Source organism: Triplophysa dalaica, chromosome 8, assembly GCF_015846415.1.
Source record: "Triplophysa dalaica isolate WHDGS20190420 chromosome 8, ASM1584641v1, whole genome shotgun sequence".
In the NCBI taxonomy this organism is placed as follows: domain Eukaryota; kingdom Metazoa; phylum Chordata; class Actinopteri; order Cypriniformes; family Nemacheilidae; genus Triplophysa; species Triplophysa dalaica.
Window position 1 is genome coordinate 5,397,293 of NC_079549.1, and position 21,176 is coordinate 5,418,468.

The 21,176-nt window shown below is 38.9% G+C and overlaps 2 protein-coding genes across 2 annotated transcripts in view; one reads left to right on the plus strand and one right to left on the minus strand.

The window, feature by feature from the left end:
• uxs1 (UDP-glucuronate decarboxylase 1) overlaps nt 1-7,062 on the plus strand; it is an 81,983-nt gene extending 74,921 nt beyond the window's left edge. Inside the window, exons 12-15 of the mRNA XM_056754946.1 lie at nt 5,007-5,067; nt 5,659-5,716; nt 5,799-5,902; nt 6,369-7,062. Of these exons, the coding sequence (XP_056610924.1) occupies nt 5,007-5,067; nt 5,659-5,716; nt 5,799-5,902; nt 6,369-6,500 (355 nt within the window). The 3' untranslated portion in view covers nt 6,501-7,062. The remainder of the gene's footprint in view (nt 1-5,006; nt 5,068-5,658; nt 5,717-5,798; nt 5,903-6,368) is intronic.
• Nucleotides 7,063-7,279: 217 nt separating this feature from the next.
• Nucleotides 7,280-13,217, minus strand: ecrg4a (ECRG4 augurin precursor a). The gene is made up of 4 exons (XM_056755297.1): nt 13,059-13,217; nt 12,374-12,415; nt 8,939-9,096; nt 7,280-7,613 (listed from the first exon to the last, which is right to left on the minus strand). The coding sequence occupies exons 1-4, from the start codon at nt 13,126-13,128 to the stop codon at nt 7,464-7,466; spliced, it is 420 nt and encodes a 139-aa protein (XP_056611275.1). The 5' UTR covers nt 13,129-13,217; the 3' UTR covers nt 7,280-7,463.
• Nucleotides 13,218-21,176: the final 7,959 nt, after the last annotated feature.

The following is a 21,176-nucleotide window of genomic DNA, read 5'->3' on the forward strand; positions in this document are numbered from 1 at the left end:
CAAGGTGCGTCACTGCTTTTGCAATAAATTAGAAGAAATGCAATGCCGAATAGCTGTTAGGAGGTGCTCTAGCTAAGACGTTAATAGCTGTCCGAATGGCCGCTAGTGACCGAGTGACATGACTTTCGTTAAACGGACTTTGGCATGGTGCTAGAAGAGACGCTCTTGCTGGATGTGCTGAGAGCAACGTGAACGTGCTGCTTTCGTATGCGGTGTAAAAATACATTCTTGATGTGCCAAATTTGGACATTATCACTAGTACAACGGGCTTACAATTAAGACAGCTTGCGTCTGTTCGTCAGCATTATACTCGACAACAGCACATTGCTTCTCGTTTTGCAGGCACAGTCTCGCTTCATCGCCTGATCACCACTCCCTATTAGACATTAGGAATGGGTTTATCTATCTCAGCATACAGACAAACACAGACAGAGCCAGTTCACAGTGTAAATTAGCACACAGAAAACCGCAATTCACTTGGACGTATTGGACCGTGGAGGTCGTAGTTCCTGCGTCAGCTCTCCCTGCAGGAAAGTTGAGCAGCAAGCGTGATGACGGGGAACGATGTGAGCTTCTGGCTAGTTGTTTCTGAACATGCTTCAGAGAATTGGGGATAGAAGTGAGGATTGAACTGGTATGTATACAAGCCAGGAATGAATTTGCGTTGATTACACGCCTGATTTTTCCCGAAGCACTCATCAGAGAACTTGCGATCTGCTCAAACCCGGTCAGTGATTTCCCACCTGCTCTGCTCACACACACTTCCAAACACACACACAGGGCCGGCTCAAGCTCGGCTGGTGCTCTAGGCGAACACAATCATCCCGCCCCAACCTCGCACTCACAATTCGTTACATTTTTAAGATGTATGCGAACGTAAATGTTTATTCATAAAACGGCACTTAAAAAGACATGTGCAAGCATGTTATTGGATTTATTTTCATTCTCCCTATGTACAGTACAAATAATCATAATAATTAAATAATGAATTAACTGATCCATTACCGCATACAATGGAAATGCTAATTCTGTATTGTAGTAAATGTTCAGAATGTAAACCAACATTTCTGCACACAACTTAGTCAAAGTATAGTGGAGATTTAAACGTTCGTTGAGTGATACATATTTACATGTTAAATAGCTTAAGCATAGCCTACCTTTCAAAAGCATGCGCGTCGGGCTTTCATAGCGGCAAAAGTTTTGATTGTGTCCTCGATTTCAATGTTCTCCACAAGTTCGAGCTCCATTGCAATTGTTGCTAGTCTATTAAGTCTTTACTGTGTCATTGTACTCCGGAGATAGTTTTTAATGAATTTAGACTTTGAGAAACCGCATTCTCCAGAGCTCACAGTGACAGGGAGAGTCAGAAGCACTCTCAATGTGACAAAAACATTTGGGAAATCTGATTCAACTTTTTTTCACAAATTAAATTAGGCCCTTGCAGTGGTTTAGTTCCCTCCTTCAGGCGTCTGCCCAAAGCAGTCAGCTCTTCAAACAGTTGATGTCCATCAACATCCCATGAGTCTTCATGAGTCAGGGCCTTTTTCAGTTTTAAGCGAACCCGAAGAACAATCGTCTCATCTTTGTCTTTGAGAGATGCAATGTCATATAAAAATCTAAATACGTGCCCAGGATCTCGAAGGAGGGAAAAACACTCTTCCACCGAACGGATCGCACAGTCGAGCACTTGGTTAAAAAAGCTCACCCTGAAGTTTTGGTTCATGACAGGTGCGTCGTCTCCTTCATAAGTAAACATTTTCGTTCTTTTTGGTTCTTGCGCCAGACTTTGTGAAGGGAACACGGCCTCTGTTTCCAACTCATCAGCTATTTCTCGTGCACTGGACAGCACCCTTTCAAAATTGCAATCTGTCCGATGGTGTACAAGGAATTGCTTTGTCGCGTTCAGCCTTCTGTTGCATGTTGAATGCCAATGTCCTTTGTCTGCAGTATCTTGCTGGTAATATTTATTTCATATAAAATGTCGTACCATGCTATGAAACTGCACAGAAATGGGTAGGTCTTTATTTTGGTAGCAATGCCTCTTGATTCACATCTGGTTCTGACAACACAAACACTTCTGTGTTTCATCTTCAGCTATTGATAGAAGAGCATCATTAACATCTAAATGATGTCGTGTGGGTTTAAGTGCGACAATCTTGCTTTCCCATCTAGTATTGCTAAGGGGCTTAACTGTGAGACCCCTGTCACCAACGTGCCGTTTTAACACCTGCCAGCATGAAGTGGAAGCGGAGAAAAACTTGTACACCTCCTGTATCACTGAAAAGAATTACACTGCCTGCAGGCACGCTGCATCATTCATGACTAAGTTAAGAGATTGAGCGCTGCATGGGAAATAGAACGCTATTGGATTTTTGTCCTGCACTCTCTTTTGGACACCGCTGTGTTTCCCACGCATATTTGACCGGTTGTCGTATCCTTGACCTCTCATATCCATGATATCAATCCCTAGCTCGCCCAGTTTCTCAAGCACAACATCTGTCATGCCAGCACCATTAGAATCCGTTATATGCACGAATTCTAAGAAATAGTCTTTAATCGTCACTACTTTGCAGCGCTGTCACGAAGCGCACGATAACTGTCATCTGTTCCGTTCTGCTCATGTCAGGTGTGCAGTCCAAAATTACTGAAAATAATTTGGCCGATTTGAGCATTTTGAGAATTTTTCCTGCTGAATCGGAGAAGCAAGCAAATCTATTTAATTCTGAATCTCTTTACCCAAATAGTGAACATGATTTTTCTTATATTTCAAGAAATTTCCGTTGTTATGTTCATATAGTTTATCTGTGCTGCCTCTGAATGCCATGTTTATACCATTACTCTCACAATGCTCATTAAACGTTCCAACACCTGCTTCCAGTGTAATTTTTCGCTTAATATTTTGCGCCGGTTGCATCAATTGTATTTTGAGTGACCAACCGTGTGTCCATCACTTTCCATTTATGGAAACGGTCAACATGTTCTCTCGACTTCTCGTGTCGGTTCAGTTTGCTGGAGAGATCTTTCCAGTCTTTGACACCCCCTAGCAAATTTTCTCTCGCTATCACCTAAAACTTTACTAACAAAAGCAAACCGTTGAATCCTTGCCAATCGAATAAACGAGCCATGGTCTCTGTCTAGTTTCTCACATGTAATGTAACGAGCCTCTGTAAATCTCCTGTTCCCAATTACTTTTGGGAAAATGATTCCCTTGGGCTGATGTGGCCCTTTCTGTACTAAAGTGTTTTTAAGTCCAGACTTTATTACTGCTGTATAGTTGCCAGGATCATTACATATTTCTTCGCCTGACAGTATTTCTCCCTGGTGTTCTATCTGTAACTGCGTCAGACGAGCTAGTGTCTGCTCCCAGTGAATTGCTATCGTCCACGTCCTAGCTGTAATAAGCATGGTCGCTGCTTTTATCTGCGCTGTGGTCTTGACTTCCAGAAGAGATTCCTTTAATAAATGAGCCTCTTTGTTTCTCTAACACTTGCTCTTTTATAAGTCGTGGTCTTTTGTATTCATAACCTGATAGTTTTATTCGTTTTGACATTATTTTTGATATTCATCAACGTATTTTGCACGTAGACTAATTGATGCCGCTTAAGGTGGGGTGGTGGCGGGAAACTAATGGCGTGGAAACTTTCTTGTTAATATTAATATAATTCCAACGTGTAAAAGCTCTCTAGTGAAGAAATGTAGAAAAGAAGTGTTTTAAAAGTCAAAGTTTATCCATGTCTCACTCTCTCTCGCTTTGCTCTCTCTCGTCGCCCTGAATGTGCTGCCGCCCTAGACGGCTGCCTAGTTCATCTATATGTATGCGCCGGCCCTGCACACTCACACGCAGTTAAACCTGCTTTCTAACAAACTCATATGATTATTAACTTAGACGCACACGTGCACACAAATTTATTAAACGCAAAACTTTTTTCTTCTTTACATTAGTTTGTTTTGAAGGTATATTTTTTATTTTGATAAATTCTTTATGAAATTAACAAATGACAAATCTGGAACTTCTATTCAAACAACCATATATTTGCATGAACTCTGACTGAAAAATACTTTATTTAATAATAACAATATTAAATCAATATAATTTATTATACCATTTACTCCATTGCATCCCAAACTTTTTTTTGGGGTGGCACATGTGTTGGTTGTTGCTCATTGTTATATTTATGTTCGGGGAAAACATTTGTTGGTTGTTGCTCATTATTATTTGTTATTATTTTGGGAAAAAACATTTTAGATTTTTCATAATAAAGCAATTAATTTGATGAGAAATAGAATTGAGGGCATTTGGAAGACACTTTTATGCAAAACGACTTGCAGCGCATTCAAAGTACCCTTATACCAGCCAATTACTAATTTTCTTCTTATTGGCATGCAACGTCTCCTCACCTCAAGTTCACATTGAAGAACTGAGAAGCACTTTTAATTGTGACCCACTACATGTACTGCAGTCCAACATTTCTCCAGCGTCTCTTCCTCTTTTGCACCCACTGCACAACACAGCATTGGTTGTATTCAATAGTGACAACCACTCAAAACTGATAACACATGGAAACCTGGATGCTGCAAATCATTTTGACAGGCACAGTTTAATATTACACAAACAATAATTATAAATGTGTCCTTCAATAACATTTGACATTACAATTACAAATAATTAAACCAAGTTGCCTGTTCCTGTCATTTGAATGTCGTATCTTACCTTCGAACCGAAAGTGGTTTTCCTCGCGGAAGGTCTGCATTGGTTAAAAATGAGCTAATAAAATATCTATTTCAAATCACTATTTTGTTACATACTGTTGTGTAGATGAGACCTTGAGCACTTTCTGAAAGATGTAATTCAAGCTCCCAATCAGTTTGCATTGATCCACCAGAGCAGTAAATTACTGATGAGCTGAATTTAATTTAGTGGATTTTTTTTGTTGGTTTGCTCCTACACCCACTACAGATCAAGACATTCATCTCATGTTTTACTTTCCTGTTTGTTTTTCTCGCAGTGATCTGGTGAATGGGCTGGTGTCTCTGATGAATAGTAACGTCAGCAGTCCAGTCAACCTGGTGAGTTTTAACATTTCGCCTGATTTTAAAAGCCTAAAGAGCTCCCACAGGACACGTAGAGCGGTATGGATTTGAACAGAAGGCAAGATTAGAAATGAATTAAGTCTCACAGATGCTAATGTATACACACACTGTTTACTTTGTATGTTTATCCTCCACTGAGGCTCTCATCTGATTGGTCCAAAGTTTGAAAACTTACAGAGTGTCAAAAGTTGAAATATTTTTAACTTGACGTATTAATGCGACACTTATCCGCCGTAGCCAATTACGTCCACCCGACGGATGTGTCTGTATATAGCGACAATTAAAAATAGCACAAACTAACGGTTATCAGTTTTCATAATCAGTTTTCTACCACATATTTCCAATTTCCTAAGCCAATTCACTAAAGTTTGAGAGAATAATTCCGTTTTCTTTAACAAATAATTGAAGAGAGAATATAACACTTAGCACCAGTCATATTATCCTGAGGGGAAATTGCTTGGCCTTTAGTTAGAACCAATTCAACCTAAAGGCCATATTAAGCCCCTGTCTGTCTCTGTCGGCCTATTGGTCTTTCTTTCTCATGCCTGCTCACTCTTCTCTCTTTAGGGAAATCCAGAGGAACACACCATATTGGAATTTGCTCAGCTCATAAAGAGCCTAGTAGGTAAGTTGGAAGTGGAAAACTGCAGATGGAGTGTCAGAATCGATAATGAAGTTAATGCAATGTCGCTTGATCGTCTCCTCAGTGAGCAGAAGTCATATTCAGTTCCTTCCAGAAGCTCAGGATGATCCACAGAGACGACGCCCAGACATCCGTAAAGCTAAAATGCTTCTGGGCTGGGAGCCGGTGGTGAGTTTTATCGAATCAAATAAATGAATACCATAGAGAACATTTTATTCGTGATGTTCATTTGAATGCCACACCTGGGTTTTATTTGTGATGTGTTGTCTCTGGAAATGTGTTTTATTTATATTTGGCAGATGTTTTTATTATTTTTTTATTGTTTTTTTAAATCTGTATGTTCACTAGGAATCAGCACAAGATAATTGTTTTGCAAATGCAATGCTACACAGAAGTCACAAGTTTACCTAATGCATTTAACATGTAACGTCATTTATCTCTATGCAGAATGCTGTGCTTTGAGTTGGAAACCACTAGAAATCCTGAATTGCTCAATAAGGACCATTTATTGTGTAATTGAACATATCCTAATGCAGAATGCAGGCTTATAATAAAGATTTCATAAACGGAGTAAAATGTGGCACCTGCAATCAAATTTATTTTTATTTCTAACATGCCCTTTGTGTGCTTGCAGGTGCCGCTGGAAGAAGGCTTGAACAAAACCATCCAATACTTCAGCCGAGAGCTGGAGCATCAAGCCAACAATCAGTATATCCCCAAACCCAAGGCTGCACGCATGAAAAAAGGCAGACCCCGACACAACTGAAGAATTGTGTTCATCTCTGGGATAGTGGCAAACTTTTCAGAGTGGGTTTCCCGCCCCTCAAAGAAAAACGTGATTTTTTTTTTTGGCAATCTTTTGAAAAGCAGCTCCGATACAGAACTGCTCTAAAGAGTTTTTTCTCAGTCAAATGTGCCTCAGATATTGAATTTACAGACTTGGCCTTGCACTTTGGTTTGTCAGTCGTCTGTCTGTTATTTAAAATCAGCTTAGATCATGTACATTTTTGTTCTTGTGTGTTTACATTTTGTGTTTTAATTGATGTGACTTTTTTTATCAGTGTCAAACTAGCAGTGTCTTTTTGAACGGACACCATTTATTATGGCAATGATGTTTTGTGACTTGAGATGTTGAATGTGGTCGGGAGCAGGAAATGTCACCCAGGTGTACCATAAAAGATTTTAGGACGGATGGAAGAGAAGTTATTTCTGCGTTAAACTTTGTGGTGATTTCAAGCAAAATCTGTTACTTTGCATACAGAACTTTGAACCTCTAATTGATTTCAAGTGAAAAGGGTATTTTAATAAAATATTTACTGTGATTTTCACCCTATTTCTTTCACTTTCTCTGCCCTCCGTTACAGAAGCTGCTGTTGCTATCCAGACTAACCATGTAAGACATATTTAGCTGAACGGATATGCTTGTGAAGAACCGTTTTTGAGAATCCTGCAACAGGTTTTCTTTATCGACTGAAATGTACGTAGGTGATTTGGTGATGACAGCAAAAACAAACACAAGTCAGAAATCATGGAATAGGTGCAAGATTAATAATCAACAAAATATTTTATTGTTTCACAGTCGAGACTGAGAAAGCTCTCATAAGGGCGAGTAATTCATGACGGATGAATAATACATTTTCATCTTTAAATATTCTTAATCATATGTGTATTACCGATTACAAAATGATTTCATTGTCAACTACTGTATTTTAAGTTCTGATAAGGTGACTTAGTAGTTGTCATAGTTAACATCTGCTCCATGCCTGTATGATCCAGGTCCTCGAGAACCTATGGGAGAGTTTTCATCATAGTGATGCTGGCGACCTTGGTCATTGGATCGATAGTGATCCATCCAATATGCGAGATCAGCTTCAAGTCTCTGAAAGAACATAAAACAATTACAACAAAAACTATTGGTCCTTTTGTTCCGTGCGGAAAGAATTGTCTCATCCTCAACGACAGAGAAATTTAAAAAGAGGTTTAGACATGTGAATTAAACTAATGTGTGTGATTTAAAAGAGACCATCAAAATACACTACAGTTATTGATTTTCACAAAATGCAACAAACATTTCTTGGACTGAATGAAACCAAACGAACCTTTACAAACAGAAGACTTTAGCAGCCAAACGTATATTTTTGTGCAACTGTTATTTTACATAATTTAAATGTAAAAATAATTCAATTAAATGATTTTTTTAAATCACTGAACTTGGGAACTACTCGCAATTAAATTTAAAGAATTGTAAGTAATTGTAGTGAAACTTTACAATGAGGTGGCATTTGTTAACAATAGTGACTAATGCCGTGTTCACACCAAACACATAATGCAACAAACATTTCTTTGAATTATTAAAAACTACATTAACTTTTAAAAATTTTAGATTTTAGCTGCTAAAATAATAGTATTTATGCAAATGTTATTTCACATAATTTAAATATACATAATAATGACATAAATGACTTTTTAAAATCATTGACCTTGGGAACTACTTGCAAGTAAATTTAAAGATTTGTAAGTAATTGTAGTAAGAAATGTAGTAAAACTTTACAATAAGGTTGCATTTGTTAACATTAGTGAATTAGCTTCATTTGGGTTTGGTGTGAAGACATGACAACCAACAATAGAGTTTTCTAGTATTTATTAGTCTTACTGTACATAAACTAATGTTAACAAGTATACACTTATTGTGTGCTACTCTAAATTATGACATATTTAACCTGACAGATGACACCAAAATAAGCATTCTGGAAAATATTTGTAATACCGCTACATTTTATATGTACAAAGAACTGTAACCTCACTTTGGGGCGTTCTGTGACTGTTAGTCATCTCTATGCAAAGAAACTGCAAGGTAAAGAATAGAACGAACCCATATTTCTTCTGATAGGAACACAAGTCATGTTCTTCTTTGATGTGCACTGCTTAAAATGCAGCCCATACATCAAACCTCTCTAAGGATACCGGACTGGGTGAAATGGTGAAGAACAACAAAGACATGCATAACTGACAGACATTTTCACAGTAGGAGACTGAAGACAGTGTTTCAAGAACGAACTGACTTGAAGAATATCTGCGAAAAAACACAGAGGCGGAGGACTTTGAAAACTTTCCATTAATGTATGAGTGACATCAAGGTCAAACACGTGGTTTCAAAGTATCTCATAAACCTTTCATACAACCTTCTATAACACAAGCACTTACTGCTTCATCGTAGCCCATATACATGAACTGTTGGATCCACTGCTGGACGTCAGGACGACTGCGGTCCCATAAATTCCTTTTGGGCCTCTTTAGGGATGACAGGAACTGTTTGGCTTTGGAAGGAGTCACTGCCACAGCTGGTTTCACATCTCCATCCACTAGTGGGCGACAAAGAAAAAACAAGTGGACTAGATAGGGTTCACACAGAAACGTCTTGGTTACTTATGTAACCTCAGTTCCCTGATGGAGGGAACAAGACGTTGTGTCGAGAACGACAGATGGGGTTCGCCCTTGAGAACCAATCAACTCTGACTACTATAGAAAAGGCCAATTAAATTTGGCGAGTGAAATTTGCATGCCGGTCTCCGCCCCCGGATGTCCGGTATAAAAGGAAGCCGGGATGCAGCATTCATTTACCGGCACGGGTTTACACCGGGTAAGCTTAACTTCCTTAATTAGGGATGCGCTGCAGAAGACACCTCCTACCCGTGCTGAGGAATATGGTGGACATAGGTATGGTCTCGTCCTTGGAGGAGAACGCATGAAACTTGTGGACTGAGTAGTGAACCGCGAGGTGGAGGTCCACCTGGGGAAGCTCATGGGTTACCAGGAGTGGGAACCATTCTCATGAGGAAACATTAGACGGAATAGCCCCCGGAGGGGGTGTTACAGACGTCCGGTAGCACTAGGTTTGGTTAGAGCTATCTATGATAGTTCATGTGGTATCCTGGCCTAAGAGGGAAGGCTGCTCTGCCCAGCCAACCCCCAGGGGTGCTTGCTTAGTGGTGGATAGAATGCCTGTTCTTAGCCATATGTTTGGGTAAGAAGAGAGGTGGATGGCACACTGACCCAACCTAATGGAGGGTGGAAAGGTGCTTTCGGAGGCATACGCCCCCCCCCGGATGCCAGTCCTACATGTCGCCACGCAGGACGTGGGCTGACACCGGGTTTACGCGAATGTTGTTAACCCTTGTGAAGGTGTTTGGGCGTAGCCCAACCCGCAGCTCTACAGATGTCTGCTAGAGAGGCGCTTCTGGCCAGTGCCCACTGCCAATATACACGGGAGATTCTGAGATCGGTATGCCGTCGTAATGGCATGCACGATCCAGTGCGCCAGCCTCTGCTTGGAGACAGCCTTCCCCTTCTGCTGTCCTCCAACACAGACAAGGAGCTGGTCAGAGCTTCGGACTCTGCGTGCAGTCCAGGTAGAGGCGCAGTGCACGTACTTGACACAACACGGATCGGGTTGGGTCTTCCTCTGCAAGTTCACCACTTGGTGAACTTGGCCCTGGAAGGGAGTAGTGGGAACTTTTTGGGCACGCATCCGGGCCTGAGTCTCAAGATAACGTGAGAGTTTCCAGGGCCGAATTCAAGGCAATCCAGGGCTCTCTCGAGCCCCTTAGGAACCTGGTGATCAGGTCGTGTTGCCCTAGAAACTTTCCAAGTTTTACACAGCTCCTCATGCACCTCCGGGAAAAAACATGGCACCCGGGCTGGGCGCGGTTTTCACCGTGCTCCGACCTCAGGAACCACGTCTCCCCGGGTTAGCATGGTTGACATCACTTCTGCTTCCTCCTGAGCTCGACCCCCCTGGGGGGAGCTCGGATTCGTCAGAGTCGGATGCCAATCTCCCTCTGATGCTGCGAGCGACATCTCATCTACGTCACGCATCGTTTCCGAGTGCATGCCTGAGGATCCGGACGGTATGCTGCCGCTGGTTGGGGAACGTTCAGAAGAGCGAATCGCGGCGCGATTGGCCCGTGAGCACTTGGCTGCCGGGTTTACGTTCGCAGAGGTCCCCACATCACCAATGTCACGGCCCGGGTAGCAGACGAAATGGTGGCTGGTTCCCGTAGGAAGACAGCCACCTGTGACAGCCACCCACAGTGCAGGCAAGATATGTCAACGAACGCTGCTTCAGCGTGCTGGACACCCAATGCAGCGATTGTGTCCATCCCCCTCCTCGATGAGGGTGCTGCACCCAAGAGAACAGCGGGACATGCCGCGCTTGGGAATGCTCAGTCCTTAAAAGGACCTTTTTAGAAAAAAATCTCTAACACCTCCGGAACCGCTGAGACGCCCAGGGAAAGGTCGCTGCAGGTAGGGACGATCCGTTGCTCTACGTCGTAGATCCGGCAATGTAGAAGAAGAAGAATTCATTTTGTACGTAGTCATGAGCGAAGGCTCTGAAGAACAAAAGGTAAATGAATGCTGCACGCTGGCTTCCTTTTATACCGGACATCCGGGGGCGGAGACCGGCAAGCAAACTTCATTCGCCAAATTTCATTGGCCTTTTCTATAGTAGTCAGAGTTGATTGGTTCTCAAGGGCAGACCCCATCTGTTGTTCTCGACACAACGTCGAGAGACCGACAGAAAGGGAACTAGGATTTCAACTGCTTACCATGCAGTCCTATTGGCCTGTAAAAATATTCTAAACAACCTTAAAATATGTTTCTAACAGCCAACTTGCATATCGTGTCAAGAAATTGTCAAGCATGTTGCTCGCAGCGACACACTTATTGAAAATAACCATGGTTTATCATTAGTATCTATACTTTTTTTTTATCTGGGGTAAAGCAATATTTTTATGCATTTGGCAGACGCTCCTTTTCAAAGTGACTTACATTGCATTATGATATATTTTTGTATCAGATTATGTGCAATCACCTGGGATCGAACCCATGACCTTGGCGGTGCTAAAGTAGCGCCATGCTCTAACCACTGTTTAAAGTTTAAAGGGGTAGTACCCAAAAGTGTAAATTCTGTCATGACTCAGTCAACCTCAAGTTGTTCCAATCCATTTCTTTGTTCTGTTAAACACAAAGATATTAAGAAAAATGTTAGCAACTGAGATTTATGAGGCACAATTAACTACCATAGTAGTAGGTAGTCAAATTTCATAAATTCTTCAAAGTTAGACAACAGTATTGGAGATGGTGGTCTAGTGGGTTAAACCACTGAACTGGTAAATCAAAGGTTGCTGGTTCGTTCCCAGCAGCCACCACCAGTGTGTCCTTGAGCAAGACACTTTACTCCATGTTGCTCCAGGGGGATTGTCCCTGTAATAAGTGCACTGTAAGTCGCTTTGGATAAAAGTGTCTGCCAAATCACTAAATGTAAATGTAAATGTATTGAGTAATGTTCAACAGTATATATATATATATATATATATTTATATATATTTCTACTATGGTAGTCAATGGTGCCCCAGAAAACGCAACATTCTTCCAAATATCTTTCTTTGTGTTCAACCAAGTAAGGAAATTGAAACAGGTTTGGAACCGCTAAAAGAAGAGAAATGTATGGGAACTATCCCTTTAATACATTTGAAGTAAGACTATGTAGTCACTATGGAAAAATTAGGGGAAAATGTATATCAAACAAATCTAAACCAAAATTCAGATACAAGTAGCCTAGTAAAAACAAAGACTCACCTTTCTTCAAGATTCTTTCCAATTTGTTCTCGCTTTCTACCTCTAGAAAAAAAGTAATTGTTTTTTGTTTATTTTGTCATTTGAAGTAAAACACAGCATTCCACAGAAACACAAACAAAAAAGATTTTGTCGATTAGTTTATAGTCAATCAGTTTACCAAGCCAAGATTATATCCAGACAATAAAAGACAGGCTAAGGATTGTGTGACACAAGAACAAAAGTAAAGCGCAAATAAATACTTTTTTCAATCCCTCTTTCAAGGACCGAAGCACACGGTTGTTTATTTGGATGTGTTCAACAAACTTTGTGGAAAGTCTGACTCACTCAATCTGACACACTATTAAGGAGAAGAAAGTGGGAGAAATTGTGAGATGAAAAGAAATGAAGCTACAGACAAATATGTTAAAGAAATGGTCCCAACACCCTGCAAATGCATCTGATGTTTTAAGTGTCACATGAAACTGAATAACCAAAACGTCATACAAACACACTCAAACAAAACACAATTTCTGCCAACATCACATTCTTTAACCTCTTACACAATTTCATATCAAATTGAAGTTTTTCGTGCACTTTCCTGCGTCTCTGCTCTCATTCGTACTTCAAACAAACAACTTTTAGCAGACACCTTCTAAACAAACCCTGACCTCCAAAAGCAAGAATGAAAAGCTTGAGAGACATTTACCTGAGAGAGCCAGAAAAGTCAGTAAGGTGACAAAGGTGAGCAGATGCAGGTAGAACTTTTGAGAAGTCATGATTTCTCGACTTCTCTGCGGATTTGCACAACGGTGTAGATTTGCTTGCACAAGAGCAGAGAGACGAGAGAGAAGACCCCCCTCTCTCCGGCCCGAGGGAAGCCCATGCACACATTCTGAATGGAAACTTTCAGCCTGCCGCTGGCAAATTACTGTAAATCTAAGGCAGCAAAAAGAAAGGCCTTGTTTCCTTGTATATTTAAGTGCTTACACATGTGTGACATGAATAGTTTTCCACAACTGCTGGAGCTGCAGGACTTCATACGGAAATGCAGTTTGTAGTGAAGCATCTTTAAATAGTTAGACTGTGCAAATAAGTAATTCTTTGAATAATTATTATGCAAATGAAGGTGTAATCTTTTGCCTTGCCATTTGTCTGTTAGATGCATGTGTATATTGGTTTGCATCTAAACTGTAAAGTTTTTGAACCAATGGTTTTGTGTCCAAGTAAAGAGCCGCTGCTCTATTGCAAACAAGTAACTGATCCAGACTACACAGATTGTTTGGTTGGCCAAGAGTCATTCCCAGCATCTTTCAAACAGTAATCCTTTTATAAGGACAACGCAAAAACAAAATCAGTTTCAGCTTGAGTCAAAGACAGAAAATGATCGTTCATTCTTTATAGAGCTTTACGGTGTGGGCAAATAAACAAACAAACGGTTAACAGAGAAGGCTTCCTCTTTTGGTATGTCATAAATATAAATTGTTTGGACAACATTTCACATTAATAGGTATATTTAGATGGTAATATCTAAATAAGAGTTTAGCACAGAAGTAAAACCACTCACTATTATAAACCGGCACAAGAGCGCATTGAAATGGTAATTTCTTATCAATGGGTTGTTTCAGGACTGGATCCGACATTTAAATCACTAAGACCTGGGGACTGGGACCTTTCTGAAAGAAAGAAGTTCAAATCATAGTATAACATACAGAAATAATTATATAGTTTTTGATCATGTCATGAGATTGAATTAACTGAAAGACCTGCAACGAAAAGCACAGCTGGCTGTTCAGGATGAATGACAGAGATCTTGATATCAAAATAAAAACAAAAGAATATGCATCTGTATATAAGAATATGAATAAGAGTGACATGAAAAGACACAGTAACATTTCTTACATTGGAATAAATGAAAGAAATTGTCAAATTTTACAGAAAACCCTCTACATTGTAACATTATGATAATAATCTAGCAATTTATCAATACTGTGTTGGATCGATAACAGTCACAGTGAAATTCTTGAGAGTGAGAGCGTACATTTGAGGTTTTGTGAGTTTGTGTGGTATAAATATGAAATTGAGTATTATTTGTTTGATTTTTACAGGCTGGGATTTGGGAAGATGATTTAGACCTTATTATGTTCTTGCATGTAACATAAATGCTTAACATTAAAACCAGTAAGAAAGCTCTAAGCTTTCAAAAGATAGCATACCTATAAATATATTTGTCTAGTTTTGTGCTTCACAACTTTGATGATGCAATATTGGACCCGCCGGTGGGTCTGCAAAGTATAGACATAAAATAACCAAACAGCAATACAACAAAGCTTTTAGGGACCTTTATTTTTATTTTTTTAGTTAGAATAAATTTGTGTTGCGAGTTTAGAAAATCTAATCCTCATATATGATGAAAGCAGGTTTATGACTTTTTTTCAGTGGTATTACAATAAAAGTATATGAAGCTCATTATGAAGTTCACAGTTTTTTTGGGGGGCGGGGATCTGATAAAGTATATCCACATGATCTAAAGTTCAAAACACATTCTTTTATACTGTACATTAATCCTCCGCCTAAACGCTCCTGTCTCTTAAAAGCCCTCTTTCTACAACAGAAAGTCTGTTCTCATTACAAGTCGGCACGAATGTAAGTATATTATTAAAATTTTCTTTGTCTTTTCTGAAGAATAAATAATTATCTGCAACTTGGCAAGAATCTTTGTTAATTGAATCACATCTTTGAATCACATACATCAGTTTACAATCATTTACAAAATTCATCATAATAAAGAACCTAAAAGAGGTTACTACAGAAAAATATAAAATACTCCACATAACACAGAAGGAGGCTGTAAAATAATGCTGTATAACAAGGAAAGGGAATGTACTGTAAAAGATCAGCTTAGCTAATGGAGAAGAAAATTACACAGCAGAGGGGCTCGGGGAAAGACATTTCCAGATGTTTTATCAGTTATCAACATTCTGGTCTGGACGCTCTTCTGGCTCTGGGGTGGTTTCGTAACCTAGAAAGCTTGCGATGGGAAAGTGAGCCCAATAGGTCCTCGCCAAATCCAGCAGTGTATCATATCCGCTCTGAGATATCCGCTCCTCCACCCACCCATAAAAGTCAGAGGACCACAGATTCCAGTTTGGTAAACTCCTCTTTACCCTGCTCTCCCTCTGAGCTGGAGCACCTGGCACAACAGAGGAAAAAACTCAATGAGGAGATACAAACTTTTTCCATTAGATCTAGTAATGTGCAAAAAATGAAACGACTGGATTTCTCAAATCATTTACTTAAACTTGCATCATTTCCTTCTTTGAAATTCAATAAAAGTGAATAGTGACTGGGGATAACTACATAGCACCTACGTTTATGTTTTCTGAATTTACCATTTGTAAGTACAAGTTTAAGTCAAATATGTCCAAGTCTTTCACATTGCTGTTGGGTTATTTCATAAAATTCCTGAGACTTGTTTCTGATTTAACACACTGACTGCACTGTGATTGCAACAATACATTCAGAAATGGCTATAATATTATTATATATCGCAATAAATGCAAATATAATGCTTATATAATATAATAGAACCTTCATCTGAACAAAGATATCTCTCTCCATTTTCAGCTCCTAAAGGAGAGAGAAAAATAGAATCCGACGGTAAAGCATTTAAAGTATGTATACATAGTAAAGTATGCTCTTTTTACTATTATTGCTTTCTATAACTTGAAGTTCCAATGTTAGTTTTCAGCTCTGTATTGGCTTTCTGTATTAAGGATCTAAACTGGTGAAAATGGATTTGACTAAAGCTGAAGCAGAACGGTGCATCATAAAAATGACTTAAGGACGATTATTCAGATGAGTAGAGTGGAGAGACAGAGAACAGAATCTTACCTGTTGCATAGCAGCAGAGCAGCAGGGAGGTGCAGAGAAGCACACAGATGCGAGACATGACGTCAACTTGTTGGCTGAACAGGTGAAGGAAAAGAGTGGCAATATAATTCTGCCTGCCATCAAGAGTTTATATTTTACACTCTTAAAAATAAAGGTGCTTAAAAGGTTCTTCACAGCAATGCCATTGCAGAAAGAAACGTGCTCCACACAGAACCAGCTCTTTCTTACCTTTTTACAATCTGAAGAACCTTTTTTGCCACATAGAACAGAAAGGTTCTTCGGATGATAGAGGTTCTTTATAGAACCATTTAGACAGAAAAGGTTATTCCATGGCATCGTGAAGCATCTTTATTTTAAAGAGTGCACTGTTGCATTGACACTCATTGACACTCAATGACGCTGACACATAACACAACTTACCCCTACAAAAGAAAAAAGGCTTAATACTTGAAAGAAAAGTCGAAGAAGCACAAAATGGAGTGTGATATGGAAACCTATACTAAAATCAAAACATTTTTGAAGTATAGAATCAATCAATGCATTTTAAAGATTTGAATATAATAATTTTTATACCCTTGTATCATTTATAAAGAATGGAAATTAACATAACTACATTGTAATAATAAGCATCTTATTAATAACAAACATATAATAGGCAATTACAAACTGAATGGTTCTTTAAGGAACCAAAAATGGTTCTTCTATGGCAACTGTGAAGAACCTTTTTAGCACCTTTATTTTTAAGTGTACGCTAAAACATTTTTTTTTTATATATTATTTATAAAATATTATAATAATAGTATTTTCTTATATCTAATAAAATTTCACAAGTTCAAATCAACCATGGTAAACAAAAGTATCAAATCGTTCAAAAATATTTGATGAAGATTCCAAACTCCCTAACAGAACTACAAAACAATCTGTAAACTGCAATAGTGCTGTTAAATCCACTTACCTGAGTCCCTCTAAACTCTTAACTTTGAGATTGTGTCTGTTCTGCTCACATCGGAGTTCTACTCCTGAATATCACATACTAGCACAAGTACTTTTATTTGCTTTTCACCTGAAAAAGCTGCCTTCACAATCTTCTTCTGAGCCAGACTCACCATATTCATGTTACTTCAACTGCTTCCTGACCGCACTTACAGAGACGACAGCCAGGTAGAAAGAAGAAATGGAATAAATCTTAAGGTCCACAGGCAGATTTACCAGATACAATGCCAGTCATGATTATATAAGATTGTATTGACATGACACATCTCAGGTGTGGGAGAGAAAACCATATGGCGTCAGCACAGATATTCACATCCTCATTGTGTTTATACTGTCTGTATGTGTCAGACAACATGTCCAAAGTAAACTTTCACCTGTACACACATTCACAAGAATTGTGGATCAAGTTTTATAATAAGTCATTAGTTAGAGTTATTTAAACTACTTGCAATTTGAAAAGCGTAATCAATTTTTAAATAGTTATATATAAATCTTAATTCTCCCTACAGTATACAGTGATTCTTTTTATATTTCTTTCATTTCTGTTGTATAATCTTCTGTTGGATGCTGTTGTGTACTGTCCACTATGGAAATTTGTGGATGTGTGGCTTTGGTGTTGGTGACTTTTTAAATCTCAATGGCTATTAATTCGTCTCTATCTGCTCTTGCAGAATGTTAAAGAACTGAAAGAAAGTGCACCAGGCCACAATGTCTATCATTGAAATTACACATTAAACACGTGTTTTTTTTCATTCTTGAGGCTTGTTGAGGCTGCTGCCATTTTCTTACAAATTTCAGGGTTTCCAACTTGGAAAAAATGTTCAGATTTTAATTGAACTTATTTCAAACTCATATTTGCAGTCATTTCAACATAATGTTAGAGCACTATTAGTGTACATGTGTAACAATTTTGATCGAAAACTTTATTTAAATCATCATTACAAACCACATATCATCAAGATTAGAATAAGGTCTTATAAACAAGGCTGGATAAGGAACTAGGCCAAGTCAACAGACTGTCAGAGGGAATTTAAGCCTAAGTCCCGAAATGATTCAGATATATATAACAATAACACAATGACAGCCCAGCAGTACACATTTAAATTTGAAGAACTTGTGTATTTGAAATGTAAAACTGCAGCGTGTAGCTTAGAGTAAATATTTTGTGATTTTTAAGATCCTAGTTTGGTTTATGGATTGTCCGACAACAAGTTCATGTACATACACGGTGTAAAAACACTTTCTAATAATAGGCAATTATTGTTACCTTACATCTTGACTGACTCTCAAATGATACGTTCGGCGATCTATCTAATCCCCTCGTTTTTTGTCAGCGTACTCTGATCTGATTGGTTCAGTCTGTTGTGATTGGTCTACAGTCCTGGACGGCCTGTATCCTGCAAAGTTTAGCTTCAACCCTAATCAAACACACCTGAACAGCTAATCAAGGTCTCACAAAGCAGACTAGAAACTTCCAAACCGTTGTGTTGAGCCAAGTTGGAGTTAAGCTCTGCAGGACTGTGGCCCCCCAGGACCGACATTGGACACCACTGGTCTACAGCGTAGTGTCGCAAAAAAAACGTAGGCGGGCATTACACGGAGTGACGCAAATCTGACCCGGAGATGAAATTAGAACGTCAGACGACTCGTTCACGTGATTCAGAGTCTACTCCTTTTTCCCAAGCCATTAGCTTGTTATTCGTTCACTTTCGGCTTTACAACTTGACCGACTGCTTACATTCACACACAGCTACATTACACACTGCATGAAATGTAATATTGAGTAGTTTAATAGTTGAAAAGTTACTCTTTAAAACAAAATGATCATGCATTGGTGTGAACACTAACATAGTTATTGTTCTAGTTATCTCTATAGTCTGCTTTTGTTGTGATCAATCTGTTTTATGTATTCCTTTTAAGGAAAGATCTTCAAAGTTAAGTGCCCAGGACTCTCTTCAATATATCCGATTAACAAAGTGAAGAATAAACCTTGAAACCGTTATAAAAGCAAAAAAGCTTATCTAACATCTCACAGCATATGTGTACCTGTGTACATATTGAAAGACTGTTGATGGTTCAATTATCAAAAAATAATTTTGTAAGTTACTGTATGGTGGCACGTATTGGTTTTTCTTGTCCATTGATAAAGCACATTGTGACTAAATGAAGATTCCCTTCACTCCATACAGAAACATTTGCATTTAGGCATTTGGCAGAGGCTTTTATCTAAAGCGTCTTACATTGCAGTATCGTATAATATAATATTTTGGTATTTGCAATCCCCTGGGATCGAACCCACGACCTTGCGTTGATAATGCAATGCTCTTACCACTGAAGTACAGAAAAGTTCTATCATCTAATCGTGACATCTACTGGTGAACTACTGACATTGTAACATTGAGACATTAATAGAGTCTTTTGTAGGGGGAAGACAATTAATGGATTAAATGTAAAAAAAGCAAAACAAGACAGCTGAAGTTGCGTTTAAGTTATTCTGCAAATTAAAAAAAAATCTGTTTTATTGAACAAAAGTTTGAATTCTCACCACACTGTCCTCAATACAGTACCATAATGTTGGATCTAAACGATTCATATCTTCACCATATCTTTATATATATATATATATATATATATATATATATATATATATATGTACATACAGTGGAAAGAAGAATTAAATAACATTGCTCAATATCATTCAGACAATAGTTTAAAAAAAACTGAAAACCCCTTGACCAACACTCTTATTGGCAAACAGTCTGAGAGTAATATGACAAAAATAAAGACATAAAATCATAGTTTTTTGTTTTTGTTTTATTCCTCTGAATTAGTGTTCACAATCAACTATGTGTGTTACTGCGTGCAGAGAACAGGTGTGTTGGTGAGGCGTGTGATAAGACATCAAGGCTGGCTGAACTGGAAGCGGGTGGCACATTTGGTTGAACGGACACACATTCAAACTCTGCCCTGGGCTACAGAAATCATTCAGTCTCAAACGCTACTCGCTTATCTCTGTCTCCTTTCCTTCTGCCATAACGGAGTCATTTATCTCCAGTAGAATGCACCCTGATCCTGAAGAAACCCTGAATGATCCATGAAAAATACCTGGAATGCTGTATGCTTTCACAATGTGACAGTATTAAGAGCGTTTGGATAGAAGTCCAGATCGCTGCCTCCACGAATCCTGGATGGAGTTTTTAGGTGCAAAAAAAAGCTGGAATTTGGGAGAGCACAGACCGAATTCAGTTAAATAGAATCAAATCTCTTCTTTATGTAAGATCAACAAGTTTGAGCATCTTCTAAAAGTGGCCATGTGATGCTGACCTACTGTTTTGGCTCTCTTTATGTGCAAAGATGTAAACTGTAAATCAGTGTAAAGTAAGCGTTGGATCAACACTGTTTTATCAGCAATGGGAGAAAAAAACAGCTTGACATAAGTGGCCGTGACTAAACAGGACATGTATATCAAAAAAGGACATTTAGGTTTAAAAGAATGACAAGATGCTTTATATCCAGACTGGAGGCAATATAGAAAAGTCCTGGAAGCTGCTTGGCAAAGTAACTCCGATCTTTTCTTCTCAATCAAGGCTTCAGTGAAGTCCAATGAAGAGACAGTGTGTTTGAGAGAGAAGGAGGACAGTTGATGAAGGATTGGGTGTGGAGGGGAGAGGTAAAGTTTGTTAAATTCAGGCGAGAGCCTTGACCAGGTGTCCATGCTGCTGGACCTTGAAATGCTTGTTCTTCCCAGCGGCCTTCAGAGAAATTGAGAAATCACAGGGCTGGAAAAAATAAATAAAGATGCGAATAAATACATTGGTGAAACACAGAAGTGTGCTGTTGCATTTTTATGTGGAAACAGCAGATGGCAGCACTTGCTTGTATTATAGAAAGTCTCACTACTTACACAGACAAGTCAGTATGTGACAAAGTTTGGATGATG